This window comes from Salvelinus fontinalis, unplaced genomic scaffold, assembly GCF_029448725.1.
Source record: "Salvelinus fontinalis isolate EN_2023a unplaced genomic scaffold, ASM2944872v1 scaffold_0196, whole genome shotgun sequence".
Taxonomy (NCBI): Eukaryota; Metazoa; Chordata; class Actinopteri; order Salmoniformes; family Salmonidae; genus Salvelinus; species Salvelinus fontinalis.
Window position 1 is genome coordinate 201,568 of NW_026600405.1, and position 22,280 is coordinate 223,847.

At 46.8% G+C, this 22,280-nt stretch overlaps 2 protein-coding genes across 3 annotated transcripts in view; both read right to left on the minus strand.

Moving 5' to 3' along the window:
- The window catches only part of LOC129844343 (transcription factor MafG-like), a 101,723-nt gene that overhangs the window by 32,952 nt on the left and 46,491 nt on the right, over positions 1–22,280 (minus strand). The window lies entirely within an intron of this gene.
- On the minus strand, positions 350–18,150 carry LOC129844341 (pyrroline-5-carboxylate reductase 1, mitochondrial-like). Of its 2 annotated transcripts, XR_008757931.1 has the most exons (10): positions 18,012–18,150; positions 16,754–16,842; positions 15,072–15,142; positions 13,298–13,477; positions 11,514–11,621; positions 8,782–8,895; positions 8,531–8,623; positions 4,931–5,094; positions 1,573–4,851; positions 350–1,504 (listed from the first exon to the last, which is right to left on the minus strand). XR_008757931.1 is itself a non-coding variant. In XM_055912649.1 (9 exons), the coding sequence occupies exons 2-9, from the start codon at positions 16,818–16,820 to the stop codon at positions 4,680–4,682; spliced, it is 969 nt and encodes a 322-aa protein (XP_055768624.1). In that variant the 5' UTR covers positions 16,821–16,842; positions 18,012–18,150; the 3' UTR covers positions 350–4,679. The 2 variants fall into 2 exon arrangements, 1 of the variants encoding a protein (XP_055768624.1); XM_055912649.1 differs by having other exon boundaries at positions 350–4,851.

The window sequence follows — 22,280 nt, forward strand, 5'->3', positions numbered from 1 at the left end:
CTCTCCTCTCCCGACGACACTGTGTGTAGGTGTGTGTGTTATTGAGAGTCAAATAGAATCCTCTTGAGGAGCAGGATTTATCTCAGCGACAGCGGAGGAGAATAACCTTTCAGAATAAAAGAGGGATTAGTGAACCACTTCAGCGTCTCCAGTACTAACCCTTCCTCCTGAAAACCCACCACACACAAACAGAGGCTGCGTCCCAGATAGCACCCTATTCATTTTATAGTGTATTACTGTTGACCAGGGCTCTGGTCCAGATCAGTAAACTATATAGGGAGTAGGGTGGAATTAGGGACGCAGACAGAGCCTCTGGGGCCGGGAGCGTGGAGTTGGACGCGGGAGACAGTTTTAATCAAGGCCTTTATTTTTTTTTACACACACACACACACACTTTAATCAAAGGCCACTTTTTAACCGGAATCTAGCTATGGTAATCCTGTAGGCTACAAGCGGTTAGTATTGTTCAACTGTGATTGGGGAAAATTTATCTCGACTGCCGCTTGTCTCGACGGTTTTCTTGCATATCGCCATCACCTTCTACACCTGGTGCCTTGTAAAGTAGTTAGTCTATTCAGACTCCAGACTTTACAATGGATCTGCCGTGGAGGACAATTCACACACAACATGGTCTTCTGCATTAATATTTCAGAGGCAAACAAACAATTGGCCTGAGTCCTGTATTATTGTTGAAGGCAATATAAAAGTTATTGTAGAAGTAAATGAACTTGGATGACTTTCTTTTAGTTTGACTTCAAAGTTTAGAGTATAAAGGAGAGAAATAAGGCAGGAAATTAACCATGATTTGAATTGCAGGAGGGCTGGGCACCCTCATAACAACTTAAATATCAATGTGCCCTCCAAAAAGTAGATTAGTTGATGTTGGGTAACCCCAAGAGCCAGTCTGTGCATGCTCATTGGCACCCACATTTCCTAGTGCACTACTTTTGACCACAGCCCTATGGGCCCTAGTCAGGAGTGTTGCACTATATAGGGAATAGAATGCCACATCCACCCTGACCACAGCCCTATGGGCCCTAGTTAGAAGTGTTGCACTATATAGGGAATAGAATGCCACATCCACCCCTGACCACAGCCCTATGGGCCCTAGTTAGAAGTGTTGCACTATATAGGGAATAGAATGCCACATCCACCCCTGACCACAGCCCTATGGGCCCTAGTTACAAGTGTTGCACTATATAGGGAATAGAATGCCACATCTAACCCTGACCACAGCCCTATGGGCCCTAGTCAGAAGTGTTGCACTATATAGGGAATAGAATGCCACATCCACCCTGACCACAGCCCTATGGGCCCTAGTCAGAAGTGTTGCACTATATAGGGAATAGAATGCCACATCCACCCCTGACCACAGCCCTATGGACCCTAGTCAGAAGTGTTGCACTATATAGGGAATAGAATGCCACATCCACCCCTGACCACAGCCCTATGGGCCCTAGTCAGAAGTGTTGCACTATATAGGGAATAGAATGCCACATCCACCCTGACCACAGCCCTATGGACCCTAGTCAGAAGTGTTGCACTATATAGGGAATAGAATGCCACATCCACCCTGACCACAGCCCTATGGGCCCTAGTCAGAAGTGTTGCACTATATAGGGAATAGAATGCCACATCCACCCTGACCACAGCCCTATGGACCCTAGTCAGAAGTGTTGCACTATATAGGGAATAGAATGCCACATCCACCCCTGACCACAGCCCTATGGGCCCTAGTCAGAAGTGTTGCACTATATAGGGAATAGAATGCCACATCCACCCTGACCAGAACCTCTCCTGGACCTGAGATGTCACCCACCTTCTTATTGCCGACAGTGTTCTAAAACCGGTGTCTCGTTTCCTCCCTCGCCAACCAATCAGAATCCGTATCTATGGCAGCGAGGGAAAAACTGTCTGCATCCTGACTCCCAAATGCCACCACATTCCCTGTTTAGTAGACAACATTGGACCAGGACCCATAGAGCACTATGTAGGGAATAGGGTGCCATTCCCTGTATAGTAGACAACATTGGACCAGGACCCATAGAGCCCTATGTAGGGAATAGGGTGCCATTCCCTGTATAGTAGACAACATTGGACCAGGACCCATAGAGCCCTATGTAGGGAATAGGGTGCCATTCCCTGTATAGTAGACAACATTGGACCAGGACCCATAGAGCACCATGTAGGGAATAGGGTGCCATTTGGTACACAGACACTCTTCACAAATGTCTATTTGTATCCGTGGGGGCACAGGGGTTGAAACTTTACCCCGTCTGTCCCTCGGTGAGTATGTGACGATGACGGGCGATGACATCTGTAGAACCGTACTTGTCAAGGCAACAGGGGGGAGGGGGACACGTCCACGTACTATACTGTGACTTCCTCTGTGTCTGCAGATGCTGAGTTGAAATAACTGAACAGCTAGAGCTGGGCTGCATCCCAATACTCTATGGTAGGTAGCTTCCTCAACTCGCCTCCTTTCACTTCCATATGCTAACTCAATATACAATTTAGGACAGAGCCTTTGGTAATTGACCATACACATTCTCCATAATCAGTATCAAAACATACACATGAATAGTTCCATGGTAAAGTGAATGACGATGGATATAAAGTAGGTATACTAGCACTAGAAGGTTAAATACCACGTTCCCTTTTAGAGAGACAGATCATAACATGGAAGCATCTTCTTCACTGAAGGATGAGTCTTCCTCACTTAACAGATAGACAGAATGTGTCTGCAGATGATCAGATTGTTACATCACGTTGCTGTGGTTACTGAGATGTTGAACACGTCTCCAGGTATGGTTAAGTTCTGGTAATCTATGCAGATGATCAGATTGTTACATCACGTTGCTGTGGTTACTGAGATGTTGAACACGTCTCCAGGTATGGTTAAGTTCTGGTAATCTATGCAGATGCCAGATGAACCCACATGATGATGATTTCGGTGTGTTTTTAGATCCATGGTTTCCTCCGGAGACAGAGGTCATCTGACATGGAACAATACAAACAGGAACTTTGAGGAAGAAGCAGGTGAGCAGTGACAAAGCTTGCATTGACCTTGTACCTGACCCTGTGAGAGAAACCTTTCCGGAGTTAAAAGGTCACACCATGTAAACAATGGGCCTGCTTTGACCTGGCGACCCACATTCTCACACAGTAGAGAGGTTTAGAAACTAATGATGGTGACCAGCGCCTGAAAATATATTTTTGGCGTGCCAGCCATTGTGACTCATGGATTGAAAAATTTACCAGTCACCCAGACCTTTTACCAGCATTTGTCTGGTGGCTGGTGTCCATTTGTCTGGTGGCTGGTGTCCATTTGTCTGGTGGCTGGTGTTCATTTGTCTGGTGGCTGGTGTTCATTTGTCTGGTGGCTGGTGTTCATTTTGTCTGGTGGCTTGTGTTCATTTGTCTGGTGGCTGGTGTTCATTTGTCTGGTGGCTAGTGTTCATTTGTCTGGTGGCTAGTGTTCATTTGTCTGGTGGCTAGTGTTCATTTGTCTGGTGGCTAGTGTTCATTTGTCTGGTGGCTAGTGTTCATTTGTTGTCCTGATGGTGACCGCAACATACGGACAATAGAATATATACAAAACAAAAACAACTCAAATTCTCAAAACAATTGTTGTTCAGTCAGTCCATAAAATAACACTGTGGGTCAAAAATAATGACAAGAAAATCACAACAAACAAAATAAAAGGGTTTTCATGGCGTTATCTGGCTTCATTTAAAATACATTGTAACTGTCTGTATAGTACACTTGGAGTGGATCACAAATGGCAGCCTGTTTCCTTTATAGTGCACTACCTTTGACCCCTATTGGGGAGGGGGAGAATAGGGTGCAATTTGGGACACTACCTTAGAAATGGCTTGCCTAGGTACCCAAACTCCTTGCTCCCGTGAAAACGCTAGGCCACAGCGTTTCTTTTCAGAAATGAGTCTGGATCGGAGTACCCCCCTTGACGATTTTCCCAAACACAAACACATAAATGTTCCGATTCGTCCCAGAAACCAATGGGTTGGGCCAGAGCCAAAGCACACGTGAGTAAAGAGGCGTTTAAAAAAATGTGTCATTGGCTTTGATGCTCTGATTGGTTCGAGATGTACAAAAGTCATCAGCGATTGGATCAACACCCTTCATTATGACATCACCACAAACAACTTCAACGTGTGCAGTGAACAGAGCAGTGGGAAGAATTCAGTTTGAGTCACCAGGCAAAAAAAGCCATCACTGAAGCCATCTGTTGCCTGCTTCAGCTGCAGGGGAAACATTAAAAAGAAACGCTCAGAAAGAAATGAATTGCAAAGAACAGATTCCTCTGTCATGCAGAATAAGGAATCATGTCAGCTCTATGCATTGCATTTCTATCTGAAATATTCACTGATGTTTTGGCCCATTGGGTCGTTATCACCACAGAGACACATATCCTCAGACAGACTGGAGACAAGGTAGACTGGCGGCATGTTGTACATGCATTTCTGTTCACGTGTGTGTACACAGACACCCTGTCAGACCAAGGCTATGGGTCTGTACAAGCTGCATTTCCAAATTCTGTGTGTGAGTGAGTGAGAGTGTATATGTGTGTGTCCATCCATCCACTGTTCTTCTTGACAGGTCCTGGGGGGTTTCTCCTGAGGCCTGGCGTTATAGGTGTGTGTGTGTGTGTGTCCATCTCAGTTGTTCTTCTTGACAGGTCCTGGGGGGTTTCTCCTGAGGCTGAGTCCTGGCTTGCCGTTGACCCCTGACCCCTGGCTGACCCCAGGCTGCTGCATGACCTTGTCCAGGGTGGTTTTCTTAATGGCTGCCGGGGAGATGCGCTCCTGGTCCGCTAGGAACTGCAGCTCCCTGAGGAGGAGGGGAAGAGGTAAGTCAGCATGTCTGTGTGTGTGTCTGGTTTCAGGTGTGTGTGTGTGTGTCCCCTCACCGTGTCCTGATACAAGAAGCCTCCACGGCGTTGATGAGCAGACTGCGGAATCCGCCACTCTCCATCACGTGCAGGGCGTGGATGGTGGCTCCCCCAGGGGAACACACATTGTCCTTCAGCTGGCCAGGGTGCAGCTCAGAGTCCAACAACATCTTAGCTGCTCCCTGGGGGTGAAGGAGGAGAGAGAGACAGAGGGAGGGAGTCACCATCAGTCAACCACAAAACCAGCAAGGGCATCATATTGACTCCTTTTAGATTTTAGAATTAAAATGGGAGCTGGGAGTTCAAAGGTCTCATCATTATTTAGACTCTGGGGTTAGCCCGGGGCTAAGCGAGTGTTCACACATTGTAAAGTGGGATAGCATCAACCTTAACGCAGGCTAGCTGCCCTGCTCCAGAGTAGCGTTAGCTCAGACCTCACATACTAGCCCCAGAAACACTGTGCATACTAGCCCCAGAAACACTGTGCATACTAGCCCCAGAAACACTGTGCATACTAGCCCCAGAAACACTGTGCATACTAGCCCCAGAAACACTGTGCATACTAGCCCCAGAAACACTGTGCATACTAGCACCAGAAACACTGTGCATACTAGCACCAGAAACACCGTGCATACTAGCCCCAGAAACACTGTGCATACTAGCCCCAGAAACACTGTGCATACTAGCCCCAGAAACACTGTGCATACTAGCCCCAGAAACACTGTGCATACTAGCCCCAGAAACACTGTGCATACTAGCACCAGAAACACAGTGCATACTAGCCCCAGAAACACTGTGCATACTAGCCCCAGAAACACCGTGCATACTAGCCCCAGAAACACCGTGCATACTAGCCCCAGAAACACCGTGCATACTAGCCCCAGAAACACCGTGCATACTAGCCCCAGAAACACCGTGCATACTAGCACCAGAAACACTGTGCATAAATTGCCAGTGAGTGTGAATCAAGGTCAAGAACATCGCCTAGAATTGGTCACTGTCCAATCACAATCCCTTAACGTACATATGCTTGTGATGCGTTCTGCACGTTACTTTGAGTACTATTTCATCCTTCCATCTGAGGACAAAACACTTCCATCCGGGCAAAGACATTGGTTGCTATGCCTAACAGAAGTGGTTGCTATGTAGCAGGCTGGCTAACGTCTTCTTACTCAGCCAACTTAAGCTAAAAACTCTACAGCTGGAAGGGCAGAAAACGCTCAATTTTCGTTTATTTCATAGATGTTCTATTGACATTTACTGTAATTGGATATATCCATGATGGTATTATTATTGTTGCATGATTTCGCCGGGATCAGAAAAGTTGCCGCCTCGTTCGTGCACAGCATTCTCTTTACAGGGGTGAGATCGAATTTCATAAGTGAAAATGATTTACGGTCAGGCAGACAGGAAGGTTTATTCACACTAGTACTGTTGGAAATTAAATGCTAGTCTAGAAGCAACGTGAAATAATGTGTTAATAAACGTCGTATTGCTCATAACATTGGTCGCGTTTCAGAGATGTTGGTTCCATGTTGTGTTTGTCCGTTAGCCCAAAGCTATGGACTACAACTTAGTCCAGGGTTAGGTAATGCTTATGTGAACACAGGTTAAGCTATCCCAGGACCAGTCTAGTCTGGGGCTAAGAACAATGCAGTGTGAACATGTTTTAAATCTGTTCTATACAGACAACAAAGTGAAATTCCAAAGTTAAAAAATGTTATGTTGAATTCAGAAAAACAGTCCTCCATTCTACTACTGTTACTCTGGTCTGTCTGGTGTAACGATGGGTTACTGTTTGGACTCTGGTCTGTCTGGTGTAACGATGGGTTACTGTTTGGGCTCTGGTCTGTCTGGTGTAACGATGGGTTACTGTTTGGGCTCTGGTCTGTCTGGTGTAACGATGGGTTGCTGTTAGTACAGTACTGACCAGTTAGACCTGAGCTGTAATGATATGTTACAGTGTGATGCTATGATGTTACTGACCAGTTAGACCTGAGCTGTAATGATATGTTACAGTGTGATACTATGATGGTACTGACCAGTTAGACCTGAGCTGTAATGATATGTTACAGTGTGATGATATGTTACAGTGTGATACTATGATGTTACTGACCAGTTAGACCTGAGCTGTAATGATATGTTACAGTGTGATGATATGATGTTACTGACCAGTTAGACCTGAGCTGTAATGATATGTTACAGTGTAATGATATGTTAGTGTGATACTATGATGTTACTGACCAGTTAGACCTGAGCTGTAATGATATGTTACAGTGTAATGATATGTTACAGTGTGATACTATGATGTTACTGACCAGTTAGACCTGAGCTGTAATGATATGTTACAGTGTGATGCTATGATGTTACTGACCAGTTAGACCTGAGCTGTAATGATATGTTACAGTGTGATACTATGATGTTACTGACCAGTTAGACCTGAGCTGTAATGATATGTTACAGTGTGATGATATGTTACAGTGTGATACTATGATGTTACTGACCAGTTAGACCTGAGCTGTAATGATATGTTACAGTGTGATACTATGATGTTACTGACCAGTTAGACCTGAGCTGTAATGATATGTTACAGTGTAATGATATGTTACAGTGTGATACTATGATGTTACTGACCAGTTAGACCTGAGCTGTAATGATATGTTACAGTGTGATACTATGATGTTACTGACCAGTTAGACCTGAGCTGTAATGATATGTTACAGTGTGATACTATGATGTTACTGACCAGTTAGACCTGAGCTGTAATGATATGTTACAGTGTGATACTATGATGTTACTGACCAGTTAGGCCTGAGCTGTAATGATATGTTACAGTGTGATACTATGATGTTACTGACCAGTTAGACCTAAGCTGTAATGATATGTTACAGTGTGATACTATGATGTTACTGACCAGTTAGACCTGAGCTGTAATGATATGTTACAGTGTAATGATATGTTAGTGTGATACTATGATGTTACTGACCAGTTAGACCTGAGCTGTAATGATATGTTACAGCGTGATACTATGATGTTACTGACCAGTTAGACCTGAGCTGTAATGATATGTTACAGTGTAATGATATGTTACAGTGTGATACTATGATGTTACTGATCAGTTAGGCCTGAGCTGTAATGATATGTTACAGTGTAATGATATGTTACAGTGTGATAATATGATGTTACTGACCAGTTAGACCTGAGCTGTAATGATATGTTACAGTGTGATACTATGATGTTACTGACCAGTTAGACCTGAGCTGAAATGATATGTTACAGTGTGATACTATGATGTTACTGACCAGTTAGACCTGAGCTGTAATGATATGTTACAGTGTGATACTATGATGTTACTGACCAGTTAGACCTGAGCTGTAATGATATGTTACAGTGTGATACTATGATGTTACTGATCAGTTAGGCCTGAGCTGTAATGATATGTTACAGTGTGATGATATGTTACAGTGTGATACTATGATGTTACTGACCAGTTAGACCTGAGCTGTAATGATATGTTACAGTGTGATACTATGATGTTACTGATCAGTTAGGCCTGAGCTGTAATGATATGTTACAGTGTAATGATATGTTACAGTGTGATACTATGATGTTACTGACCAGTAGTGCCTGAGCTCCCAGTCTGACCGCTAGTCTCCTGGGTAGACCCATCTTCACCCCTCCATCGGCTAGAGCATCCAGAGCTGTGAACGCCTGTCATCACACACACACAACCACTTCTTTATTTAGGCCAGAAGTCACTCTTATTTAAGCCAGAAGTCACTCCCTCTACCCCTCTATGATAGGTCAACAGTGAGTCACGTAGGCGGGGTCAGGCCCCTGTACCTCTCCTTGATAGGTCAGTGACTCACGTAGGCGGGGCCGCTGCCGCTGAGGCCGGTGACGGCATCGATAAGGTCCTCCTCCACCTCTGTACAGAACCCAACACTGGCCATCAGCTGTTCCAACAACTTACCATCCTCCACCTGCCAGACATGTGGGGAAGTGGAAGAAGAGATGGGTAGGGGGGAGAGATGAGAGAGAGAGATGGGGAGAGAGAGAGAGATGGGGAGAGAGAGATGGGTAGGGGGAGAGAGATGAGAGAGAGAGATGGGGAGAGAGAGAGAGATGGGGAGAGAGAGAGAGAGATGGGGAGAGAGAGAGAGATGGGGAGAGAGAGAGAGATGGGGAGAGAGAGAGAGAGATGGGGAGAGAGAGAGAGAGATGGGGAGAGAGAGAGAGATGGGGAGAGAGAGAGAGATGGGGAGAGAAAGAGAGAGATGGGGAGAGAAAGAGAGAGATGGGGAGAGAAAGAGAGAGATGGGGAGAGAAAGAGAGAGATGGGGAGAGAAAGAGAAAGATGGGGAGAGAAAGAGAAAGATGGGGAGAGAGAGAGAGAGATGGGGAGAGAGAGAGAGAGATGGGGAGAGAAAGAGAGAGATGGGGAGAGAGAGAGAGAGAGATGGGGAGAGAAAGAGAGAGATGGGGAGAGAAAGAGAGAGATGGGGAGAGAAAGAGAGAGATGGGGAGAGAGAGAGAGATGGGGAGAGAGAGAGAGAGATGGGGAGAGAGAGAGAGAGAGATGGGGAGAGAGAGAGATGGGGAGAGAGAGAGAGAGATGGGGAGAGAGAGATGGGTAGGGGGAGAGAGATGAGAGAGAGAGATGGGGAGAGAGAGATGGGTAGGGGGAGAGATGAGAGAGAGAGATGGGGAGAGAGAGATGGGTAGGGGGGAGAGATGAGAGAGAGAGATGGGGAGAGAGAGATGGGTAGGGGGAGAGATGAGAGAGAGAGATGGGGAGAGAGAGATGGGTAGGGGGAGAGAGATGAGAGAGAGAGATGGGGAGAGAGAGATGGGTAGGGGGGAGAGATGAGAGAGAGAGATGGGGAGAGAGAGATGGGTAGGGGGAGAGAGATGAGAGAGAGAGATGGGGAGAGAGAGATGGGTAGGGGGAGAGAGATGAGAGAGAGAGATGGGGAGAGAGAGATGGGTAGGGGGGAGAGATGAGAGAGAGAGATGGGGAGAGAGAGATGGGTAGGGGGAGAGAGATGAGAGAGAGAGATGGGGAGAGAGAGATGGGTAGGGGGAGAGAGATGAGAGAGAGAGATGGGGAGAGAGAGATGGGTAGGGGGAGAGAGATGAGAGAGAGAGATGGGGAGAGAGAGATGGGTAGGGGGAGAGAGATGAGAGAGAGAGATGGGGAGAGAGAGAGAGATGGGGAGAGAGAGAGAGAGATGGGGAGAGAGAGAGAGAGATGGGGAGAGAGAGAGAGAGATGGGGAGAGAGAGAGAGAGATGGGGAGAGAGAGAGAGAGATGGGGAGAGAGAGAGAGAGATGGGGAGAGAGAGAGAGAGATGGGGAGAGAGAGAGAGAGATGGGGAGAGAGAGAGAGAGATGGGGAGAGAGAGAGAGAGATGGGGAGAGAGAGAGAGATGGGGTGAGAACAGAGAGAGATGGGGAGAGAAAGAGAGAGATGGGGAGAGAAAGAGAGAGATGGGGAGAGAAAGAGAGAGATGGGGAGAGAAAGAGAGAGATGGGGAGAGAAAGAGAAAGATGGGGAGAGAGAGAGAGAGATGGGGAGAGAGAGAGAGAGATGGGGAGAGAAAGAGAGAGATGGGGAGAGAGAGAGAGAGATGGGGAGAGAGAGAGAGAGATGGGGAGAGAGAGAGAGAGATGGGGAGAGAAAGAGAGAGATGGGGAGAGAGAGAGAGAGATGGGGAGAGAGAGAGAGAGATGGGGAGAGAGAGAGAGAGATGGGGAGAGAGAGAGAGAGATGGGGAGAGAGAGAGAGAGATGGGGAGAGAGAGAGAGAGATGGGGAGAGAGAGAGAGAGATGGGGAGAGAAAGAGAGAGATGGGGAGAGAAAGAGAGAGATGGGGAGAGAAAGAGAGAGATGGGGAGAGAAAGAGAGAGATGGGGAGAGAAAGAGAGAGATGGGGAGAAAAAGAGAGAGATGGGGAGAGAAAGAGAGAGATGGGAGAGAAAGAGAGAGATGGGAGAGAAAGAGAGAGATGGGGAGAGAAAGAGAGAGATGGGGAGAGAAAGAGAGAGATGGGGAGAGAAAGAGAGAGATGGGGAGAGAAAGAGAGAGAGAGATGGGGAGAGAAAGAGAGAGAGAGATGGGGAGAGAAAGAGAGAGAGAGATGGGGAGAGAAAGAGAGAGAGAGATGGGGAGAGAAAGAGAGAGAGAGATGGGGAGAGAAAGAGAGAGAGAGATGGGGAGAGAAAGAGAGAGAGAGATGGGGAGAGAAAGAGAGAGAGAGATGGGGAGAGAAAGAGAGAGATGGGGAGAGAAAGAGAGAGATGGGGAGAGAAAGAGAGAGATGGGGAGAGAAAGAGAGAGATGGGGAGAGAAAGAGAATGATATTAAGGAAAAAGAGATGGAGATTTTACCCTTATTTACTGCACACCGTAGAAAAACTTTTTTGCAACGGAAACGGGTTCACCCGGTTTTCTTCTGTTTGGTGCCTAATGAATGTGTGTGTACCTCAGCTGGTGCCTAGTGAATGTGTGTGTGTGTACCTCAGCTGGTGCCAAGTGAATATGTGTGTGTGTACCTCAGCTGGTGCCAAGTGAATATGTGTGTGTGTGTGTGTGTGTGTACCTCAGCATGTGTTCCTGTAGCGTAGACTGTAGCTCCCTCTCTCACCACGACGGGGGTGTTGGTCATACACCTCATCACCTTGGGGAACGGACGGTACTGAAGCAGCTTCTGCGGGGGGAGCGAGAGATGGGTTAGTGAAGGGGAGAGAGAGGTAAAGAGAGATAGAAACACTTGTAAGATTTGTCAAGATCAATTATTTGACAAGAGAACGTGTGTGAGTGGATGGATGGGAGGGGGGGGGGGGTCAGACTGAGGATGATGTTGGTTAGAGGAGGTACCGGAGGGAGCCTTCTACTACACGGAGGAGGTACCAGAGGGAGCCTTCTACTACACGGAGGAGGTACCAGAGGGAGCCTTCTACTACACGGAGGAGGTACCGGAGGGAGCCTTCTACTACACGGAGGAGGTACCGGAGGGAGCCTTCTACTACACGGAGGAGGTACCAGAGGGAGCCTTCTACTACACGGAGGAGGTACCGGAGGGAGCCTTCTACTACACAGAGGAGGTACCGGAGGGAGCCTTCTACTACACAGAGGAGGTACCGGAGGGAGCCTTCTACTACACGGAGGAGGTACCGGAGGGAGCCTTCTACTACACGGAGGAGGTACCGGAGGGAGCCTTCTACTAAACAGAGGAGGTACCGGAGGGAGCCTTCTACTACACGCAGGAGGTACCGGAGGGAGCCTTCTACTACACGGAGGAGGTACCGGAGGGAGCCTTCTACTACACGGAGGAGGTACCGGAGGGAGCCTTCTACTACACGGAGGAGGTACCGGAGGGAGCCTTCTACTACACGGAGGAGGTACCGGAGGGAGCCTTCTACTACACGGAGGAGGTACCGGAGGGAGCCTTCTACTACACGGAGGAGGTACCGGAGGGAGCCTTCTACTACACGGAGGAGGTACCGGAGGGAGCCTTCTACTACACGGAGGAGGTACCGGAGGGAGCCTCCTACTACACGGAGGAAGTACCGGAGGGAGCCTCCTACTACACGGAGGAAGTACCGGAGGGCGCCTTCTACTACACGGAGGAGGTACCGGAGGGCGCCTTCTACTACACGGAGGAGGTACTGGAGGGAGCCTTCTACTACACGGAGGAGGTACCGGAGGGAGCCTTCTACTAAACAGAGGAGGTACCGGAGGGAGCCTTCTACTAAACAGAGGAGGTACCGGAGGGAGCCTTCTACTAAACAGAGGAGGTACCGGAGGGAGCCTTCTACTACACGCAGGAGGTACAGGAAGGAGACTTCTACTAAACAGAGGAGGTACATGAAGGAGACTTCTAAACGGAGGAGGTACATGAAGGAGACTTCTAAATGGAGGAAACGGGGATCTGTTATGTAAATAACAACAAAAGCTGACGAGGACAGTGTTATGAAAGGAGATTATAGGAGGAATTCTTGGGTCCTGGCAGCAATGGTGTTTAAAAGAGACACCTGGTCCATTGACCGTTCTTTAGGTTCTTCAATATTGGGCCAGTTACCGAATGGTTGCTAGTTCAGATCCCAGAGCCAATGATAACAATAATTACAACAACTCGGTCCATGTGCTCTTGAGCAAGGCACTTCATCCTAATTTTCTCCAGAGGCGCAGTACTACTATGGCTGACCCTGTAAAACAAAACATTTCACTGTACCTATGTGACCATAAAACATTTTCTCTGACAGAACTAAATAGGCACGACCTAACAAGACTCTTTTTCAATTGATCCATGGACTCTACCAGACCGGTCCAGGACAGGTTCTGACCTTCTCTGTGTGTCCATGCAAGTGTGTGTTTTCTGACCTTCTCTATAGAGCTGATGGTGACTCCTGCAGCACAGGACACTATAAGGTGTCTGTCCTCTATGTCTGGTCCAATCTCATCCAGCACGAAGGGGATGATGTGGGGTTTGACCGCCAAGAACAGGACATCACTCTTGTTCACCACCTCCTTGTTACTGGTGGTGAGGATAGCACCCATTTTCTAGAGGAGGAGGGAGAGACAGAAAGATGGGAAGACAGAGGAAGAGACAGGTTAAGAGTGAAGATACAAGGCCTTCTAGGATGTGTACACACACATAATACAGAGCCCTCATACAAATGTTGAAGCATTACCTACCTATACACTCAGACACAGACAGACACTCACCAGGCCACGCAAACACCCCCCCCCCCGCAGGCCACGCAAACACACCCATCCCCCCAGGCCACGCAAACGCACCCACCCCCCCAGGCCACGTAAACCTGCTTACGTAAGCCTGCTGGCGCCTACCATCGCTCAGTCAGACTGCTCTATCAAATCATAGACTTAATTATAACATAATAACACACAGAAATACGAGCCTTAGCTCATTAATATGGTCGAATCCGGAAACTATCATCTCGAAAACAAGACGTTTATTCTTTTAGTGAAATACGGAACCGTTCCGTATTTTATCTAACGGGTGGCATCCATAAGTCTAAATATTCCTGTTACATTGCACAACCTTCAATGTTATGTCATAATTACGTAAAATTATGGCAAATTAGTTCACAACGAGCCAGGCGGCCCAAACTGTTGCATATACCCTGACTCTGCGTGCAATGAACGCAAGAGAAGTGACACAATTTCACCTGGTTAATATTGCCTGCTAACCTGGATTTCTTTTAGCAAAATATGCTGGTTTAAAAATACATACTTCTGTGTATTGATTTTAAGAAAGGCATTGATGTTTATGGTTAGGTACACATAGGAACAAGACAGTCCTTTTTTGTGAATACGCACCGCATCTATTATATGCAACGTAGGACACGCTAGATAAACTAGTAATATCATCAACCATGTGTAGTTAACTAGTGATTATGATTGATTGATTGTTTTTTATAAGATACGTTTAATGCTAGCTAGCAACTTACGTTGGCTTCTTACTGCATTCACGTAAAAGGCGAGCTCCTCGTGAGGCAGGTAGTTAGAGCGTTGGATTAGTTAACCGTAAGGTTGCAAGATTGAATCCCTGAGCTGACAAGGTAAAAATCTGTCATTCTGCCCCTGAACAAGGCAGTTAACCCACCGTTCCTAGGCCGTCATTGAAAATAAGAATGTGTTCTTAACTGACTTGCCTAGATATATAAAGGATAAATAAAGGTGTAAAAAAATAAAGAATAATATATATATATATATTTTTTTAAATATCGGCCAAATCGGTGTCGAAAAATACCGATTTCCGATTGTTATGAAATCGGAAATTACGATTAATCGGGCGACCTCTAATACACACACATATATATTTTTTTTTTTTTTTTTTTTTTTTTTTTTTTTTTTTTTTAAATCGGCAGGTTAATCGGTATCGGCTTTTTTGGTCGTCCAATAATCGGTATCGGTGTTGAAAAATCATAATCGGTCAACCTCTAATCCACACCTTCCAGGCCACGTAAACACATCCACACCTTCCAGGCAAGGTAATTTAAACAACGCACATACACACACACAACACACACTTCCTCGCATCTTCAGACAGACAAACAGGTCAGCCTGCTCAGGCCTGTCCCTCTCTCGCACACAAACACACACAGAACAAACACACATCCCTGCCTCTTACCCTCAGGCCAGCAACAGTAGGCAGATCAGTATCTGGAGAACTGGCTATGATTCTCTGAGTAGCTATTACACCTGGGTGAGAGAGAGGAAGAGAGAGAGAGAGGATGGGGGACAGAAAGGGTTAGAGAGAGAGAGAGACAGAGAGGATGGGGGATAGAAAGGGTTAAAGAGAGAGAGAGAGAGAGAGGATGTGGACAGAAAGGGTTAAAGAGAGAGAGAGAGAGAGAGTATGGGGGACAGAAAGGGTTAAAGAGAGAGAGGATGGGGGACAGAAAGGGTTAAAGAGAGAGAGAGAGAGAGGATGGGGGACAGAAAGGGTTAAAGAGAGAGAGGATGGGGGACAAAAAGGGTTAAAGAGAGAGAGAGACAGAGGATGGGGGACAGAAAGGGTTAAAGAGAGAGAGAGAGAGGATGGGGGACAGAAAGGGTTAAAGAGAGAGAGCGAGAGGATGGGGGACAGAAAGGGTTAGAGAGAGAGAGAGGATGGGGGACAGAAAGGGTTAGAGAGAGAGAGAGAGGAAGAGAGAGAGAGAGGATGGGGGACAGAAAGGGTTAAAGAGACAGAGAGAGGATGGAGGACAGAAAGGGTTAAAGAGAGAGAGGATGGGGGACAGAAAGGGTAAAGAGAGAGAGAGAGAGAGGATGGGGGACAGAAAGGGTTAAAGAGAGAGAGGATGGGGGACAGAAGGGGTTAAAGAGAGAGAGGATGGGGGACAGAAGGGGTTAAAGAGAGAGAGGATGGGGGACAGAAGGGGTTAANAGAGGATGGAGGACAGAAAGGGTTAAAGAGAGAGAGGATGGGGGACAGAAAGGGTTAAAGAGAGAGAGAGAGAGGATGGGGGACAGAAAGGGTTAAAGAGAGAGAGGATGGGGGACAGAAGGGGTTAAAGAGAGAGAGGATGGGGGACAGAAGGGGTTAAAGAGAGAGAGGATGGGGGACAGAAGGGGTTAAAGAGAGAGAGAGAGGATGGGGGACAGAAAGGGTTAAAAAGAGAGAGAGAGGATGGGGGACAGAAAGGGTTAAAGAGAGAGAGAGAGAGAGAGGATGGGGACAGAAAGGGTTAAAGAGAGAGAGAGAGAGAGGATGGGGACAGAAAGGGTTAAAGAGAGAGAGGATGGGGGACAGAAGGGGTTAAAGAGAGAGAGGATGGGGGACAGAAGGGGTTAAATAGAGAGAGGATGGGGGACAGAAGGGGTTAAAGAGAGAGAGAGAGGATGGGGGACAGAAAGGGTTAAAAAGACAGAGAGAGAGAGAGAGAGAGAGAATGGGGGACAGAAAGGGTTAAAGAGAGAGAGAGAGAGAGGATGGGGACAGAAAGGGTTAAAGAGAGAGAGGATGGGGGACAGAAAGGGTTAAAGAGAGAGAGGATGGGGGACAGAAAGGGTTAAAGAGAGAGAGGATGGGGGACAGAAAGGGTTAAAGAGAGAGAGGATGGGGGACAGAAAGGGTTAAAGAGAGAGAGAGAGGATGGGGACAGAAAGGGTTAAAGAGAGAGATGAGGTCAATGCACAACACAGATTTGAGTCACTGGAACTGCAACTGATAACAGCTACCGTTTGTTGACATTTCAGGGCCCAGTCTTGTGTACACGAACAGCCAGAGTGACCTGCCCTGGCCAGACAGATAAAAAACAAATAGGTCACTGCCCCCTCAGTCATCATAACCGGTTGGCGGTTTCTTACCCGCAGATGTGAACCCTTTCACCAGCGCGTGAGCCAGCTGGCCCGCTCCGATGAATCCTACACTCATCTTTCCGGTGAAGTGGCTTGTCCTGCAAAGCCCAAATCTTACAGTTAGCACAAAAACATTAAATATTACAGTCAGCACAAAGGCACAATAACTTTAGCTAAACAGTTATACGCACAAAAAGCTTACTGCTCTCAAATGTTGCGCACAAATTTCTTTCCTTCCCTGTTAGTGAGCATTTCTCCTTTGCCAAGATAATCCATCCACCTGACAGGTGTGACATATCAAGAAGCTGATTAAATCGCATGATAATTACACAGGTGCACCTTGTGCTGGGGACAACAAAAGGCCACTCTAAAAATGTGCCGTTTTGTCACACAACACAATGCCACAGATCTTAAGTTGAGGGAGCGTGCAATATGCATGCTAAATAAAAGAATGTGAGCTGTTGCCAGATAATTGAATGTTTATTTCTCTACCATAAGCCGCCTCCATCATTTTAGAGAATTTGTCAGTATGTCCAACCAGCCTCACAACCGCAGACTACGTGTATGGAGTCATGTGTGCGAGCGGTTTGCTGATGTCAACGTTGTAAACAGAGTGCCCCATGGTGGCGGTGTGGTTATGGTATGGGCCCGGAATAAACTATGGACAACAAACACAATTGCATTTTATCGATGGCAATTTGAATGCACCGAAATACCGTGACGAGATCCTGAGGCCCATTTATTCTAAGGTATCTGTGACCAACAGATGCATATCTGTATTCCACAGTCATCTGAAATCCTTAGATTCGGGCCCAATTAATTTATTTCAATTGACTGATTTCCTCATATGAACTGTAAAATTGTTTTATGTTGCGTTTATATTTTTGTTCAGTAGACTTCCGTTGCAAATATTTAGCATAACATTTAGTTAGGTAGGTAAACAGTAGGCAGCTTGCATGATCTCGTTTGAGGTTCAAGACATCAGTCAGTACATTGTAATGCATAACTAGCCAGCTATAACCTGATCATTTTACACTTACTGTAGCTGTTTAGCAGTTTGTATTCGTTCTTGCAGCAGCAAATATAGCTAGCAGGACTTGTAACATGAGCAATGGCTATTTACAGTAACTTAGTGGTGCAGTAACGTTACTATTTTGGTTTTTGATGCTTTCCCACTAGCTAGCTTGTCTGACTGAGCAATAAATTAATGAATGAACAACAGAACATACATTGCTTAAATTGTTCTTTGCAAAATAGGTACTCTTACCTTCTGTACGATTTTCAACCCTTTTGGCCGCTGGACAGACACACCGGTGCAGTTACCGTTATTTCACCGGTTTTGGAATGAAACAAAACATCACTTCGTTGTCAACGTGGCTTCCAATCTCTATGTGTTCCGGGTAGCCGTCATGACGCGCATGAGAATGGACCAATGAATGGAGACTCCTTACCAATCCGCGTAAAGATTAGGCTCGTTGATTCACTTATGGGCGGGGTTTGTGGTCTCCCGTGCCCAGTTGCATCATTTTCCAGAGTAATAAGTAAGTGGAGCCAAAATAAAGGTCAAGTTCAATGCCACATGCACATTGTAGAAGTAGGTTATGTTTACTTTGTGCCAATATGTCAACCGTTTGACTTCCAATGCCACCATATATAACCTATAGAAAGTGTGGGACTGAATGAAATCAGTTGAAAGAGCTGTTGAGAAGAAGAGGGTTATGAGTGCACTGTGAATGTGTTATAAATGAATAAAGTAGGTTATAGTTCAGTCGTTCAATGAGTTGGGGCACACCTCTCTTCTTCTTTTCTTCTTAATCCGCATTGATCTCAAAACATGGATAGTCGGTGAAAACAATATGGCGGATGGGGAAAGAAAGCTTAGTTAGACTACTGAGATACACTCATAGACGGAAGCTACATCTGTAGGACCAGACGTAGCGACACAAAAAGGAACTAGCACATTCCGTGCATAACAGACTCCCCAACCCAACCCTGTCACCTGAGCTTCCCTCCCCCAGCAACCTCCCCCCTCTCCCCCTCAACCCAGGTCAACAGCTTGATGATCCCCGAGAACATTGCCCCCCTCCTTCCCCGTCCACTGCATACATTCAGACCATGTGTGGGTCTAGACTAGCCTGGTTTCCATTCTCTATTCAGCTATTACATTCCACTCCTTGTACCACTGGAGTGGCAATGAGATTAATGTTAGCTACAAAGACTGGTACCCAGACTAGAGCTAGACTCATGACGGAGCGGATTATCCAGGAATCTAAGAGATGCAGAATTCCCTGCCTGCCAGACATTCTCGGAATGCTGGACACTCCGAAGTTCCATGAAGGGGACTTAGTTCACCGGAATCATAGGACAGGAAAGTCTCAAAAAGCCTCAAAAAGCCAAATATTACCAATCAAATGAACATAATATATTTCCTTTTTTTCCTGTCTGATCTGCTCTGCTCCCAAGATAACGCATCTGGCAGTAATATGAGAACAGACAGACATATCTGTCTATCATCAGAGTCAGCTCCGTTTAATTTCAACTCTTTTGAATTTGATAAAAAATCGGTGACAATATATATTTAATAACGACTAAAACTTCTGTCTGAGGGGCCTCACTGGGAGCTTCACTAGGAGCTTCAGTAGGGGCCTAAATAGGTACCTCACTAGTGGTCTCACTAGGGGCCTCACTAGAGGCCTGACTAGGGGCCTCACTAGGGGACTCACTAGGGCTTCACTAGAGGCCTCACTAAGGGTCTCACTAGAGGACTAACTAGGGGACTCACTAGGGACCTCACTAGGGGACTCACTAGGGGCCTCACTAGGACTTCACTAGGGGCCTCACCAGGGCTTCACTAGGGGTCTCACTAGGACTTCACTAGGGGCCTCACCAGGGCTTCACTAGGGGTCTCACTAGGGGCCTCACTAGGGCTTCACTAGGGACCTCACTGGGGTGCCTCACTAGGGACCTCACTAGGGGCCTCACTAGGGCTTCACTAGGGACCTCACTGGGGTGCCTCACTAGGGGCCTCACTAGGGGTCTAACTAGGGGCCTCACTAGGGCTTCACTAGAGGACTCACTATGGGACTCACTAGGGGACTCACTAGGGACCTCACTAGAGGCCTGACTAGGGGCCTCACTAGGGGATTCACTAGGGCTTCACTAGAGGCCTCACTATGGGCTTCACTAGGGGACTCACTGGGGGACTCACTAGGGGACTCACTAGGGGACTTACTATGGGACTCACTAGGGGACTCACTAGGGGACTTACTAGGGGCTTTACTAGGGACCTCACTAGAGGACTCACTAGAGGACTCACTAGGGGTCTTACTAGGGGCTTTACTAGGGGCCCTATACATGTATATGGGAAGCATCCCAAATGCCACCCTACTATTAGCTCCCTATGTAGGGCGCTACTTTTGATCAGGATAGGGAGCCATTTGGGACGCTGCCATGTCTTCATACAGCAATCTGTTTCTTATCAGAACATGCTGTCTGCTATTAAATCAATCTCAATACAAATTCAGTGATCAAACTATACAAAAGGTTCATAACACTTAGTTTTGTAAGACCTAACTAGACACAGAGGGGATTGTATTTAAATCAAAAGTTGAGGTCAAATCAAAGTTTTCCTAATTGATTTGAACAGAATTGCAAATCAAGAAACACACAGCCACCATTCGCTAGTGAGCCAGTAGAATATTAAAAGGTGTATGTGATTGGTCGGCTTTGAAGTTTTCCCTTCCTGGATCCCTGGGTACTTGCTGTCTGTCTGGGTAATTTGACGAAGACCCTTAAAATTAGACATAGGCTCAACCACTGTCTGTCCCCACTTTAATGAGCGCTATGTCCCCTGTCTGTCTGAATACATTCATTAACGGTATTCTGTCTTTCTTGTGTTCCTTCTAAAATGACTCCAAAGTCCCTTGTAGATAAAAACTGTGTTTCCATTTTTCCTAGTCCAGTGTGTTTGGGGCTCCAGATACCTGCAGGTAGAACCACATTCTGTTTTGCACTGTGCTGAACTGAACTATGGAGCAGACCTGGGTTCAATTGGTATTTGAAATCTTTGCTCTAGCCTGCCTGGAGTGCCAGATAGGTGGGGTTTACAGTGTTGTAAACTATTCTATTCATCCATTAAGCCAGGCAAACTCAATCAAGCACAGATCAAATATTTGACATTATTTCAAATAGTATTTGAACCCAGGCTTCGGACGGCGTGAGAAAAGAAGAATGCCTTGCAGTGGAATACCGTTCATACCAGCAGAAGCTATATATACACATCAGAATGCACGGCCAAGGGGGGTTCCGTTCCAACTACCCCAGCTGTTACCCTCTCTGTCAGCTGTACAGGATGAGAATGACGTCAGCTATACCCTAGGTAGAGGTTCCCCTTAGGTACAGCGACCATATTAATCAAGCGTCTCAGAGTAGGAGTGCTGATCTAGGATCAGCTTAGCCTTTTAGATGACAATAATTTAGTTTATATGGACAAGGGGGACTTGATCCTAGATCAGCACTCAATGCCCATTCCCAAATCTACCCCTTGTCACTAGGATGGGGTCTGAAACCTGTGGCCCGGGGCCATTTTCGTCCCGCCACCTGATTTATTGCGGTCCCACTGGTGGTGTCAAAACTAGCCTCTCTCTCTCTCAGAGTATTTGAATATATTTGATGGTGAGGAAATATAAATATTTTAGGGAGCCAAGAAGAGATGGTAGCTAGCAGAAAGAACATCTGTGGCAAAATGAATAGTTCAAAATCACTCAATGTCTCAAACACTCAAACAGAGTTGTGTTTTTCCTTCCAACTAATCTTGAAAAGTGTCTGAATGAAAAACGTATTGATTTGTGCCTTCCAGCCCCCTCCCCCCTATCTCTCTCTCTCTTCCCCCGCCCTCTCTCTCTCCTCTCACAAGTCAATTTAACACTGACTGCCTTGGCACTATCTATTCCCCTGTGTGAGTACTGAGGCGTGACAACACTCATTCGCTCTTTTTCTGAAAAAGAAATCCCCAGAGATTTATTAAAAATACCACAGAATGCCTGAATCAGTTTTGGTTTGCAGAGAGGAGAGGGGGCATCTAGGCGAGGCGTGGACCACACACACACACACACACACACACACACACACACACACACACACACACACACACACACACACACACACACACACACACACACACACACACACACACACACACACACACACACACACTGCTTGTCGGGTGTAGAGATACGCATAGCTAATAACACAGGCAGACAAGTTCTCTCCAGGGCGCTCATCTGTCTCTCTCTCTCTCAGACAGAGGAGTGCAGAATGGAGAGAGAGAGAGATGGAGGGAGGAGAGGGGGAGAAGAGGGCAGGAGGGAGCGCAGAATGGAGAGAGAGAGAGATGGAGGGAGGAGAGGGGGGGAAGAGGGCAGGAGGGAGCGCAGGATGGAGAGAGAGAGAGATGGAGGGAGGAGAGGGGGAGAAGAGGGCAGGAGGGAGCACAGAATGGAGAGAGAGAGATGGAGGGAGGAGAGGGGGAGAAGAG

Coding starts and splice junctions, on each gene's coding strand:
- LOC129844341 (XM_055912649.1), bottom strand. CDS start 16,820: ATGAGTGTAGGATTCATCGGAGCGGGCCAGCTGGCTCACGCGCTGGTG. Junction 8,624..8,781: donor GCGGCAGCGGCCCCGCCTAC/GTGAGTCACTGA, acceptor GTGTGATGACAG/GCGTTCACAGCTCTGGATGC. Junction 5,095..8,530: donor TGGGAGCTCAGGCACTACTG/GTCAGTAACATC, acceptor CTTCACCCCCAG/GGAGCAGCTAAGATGTTGTT.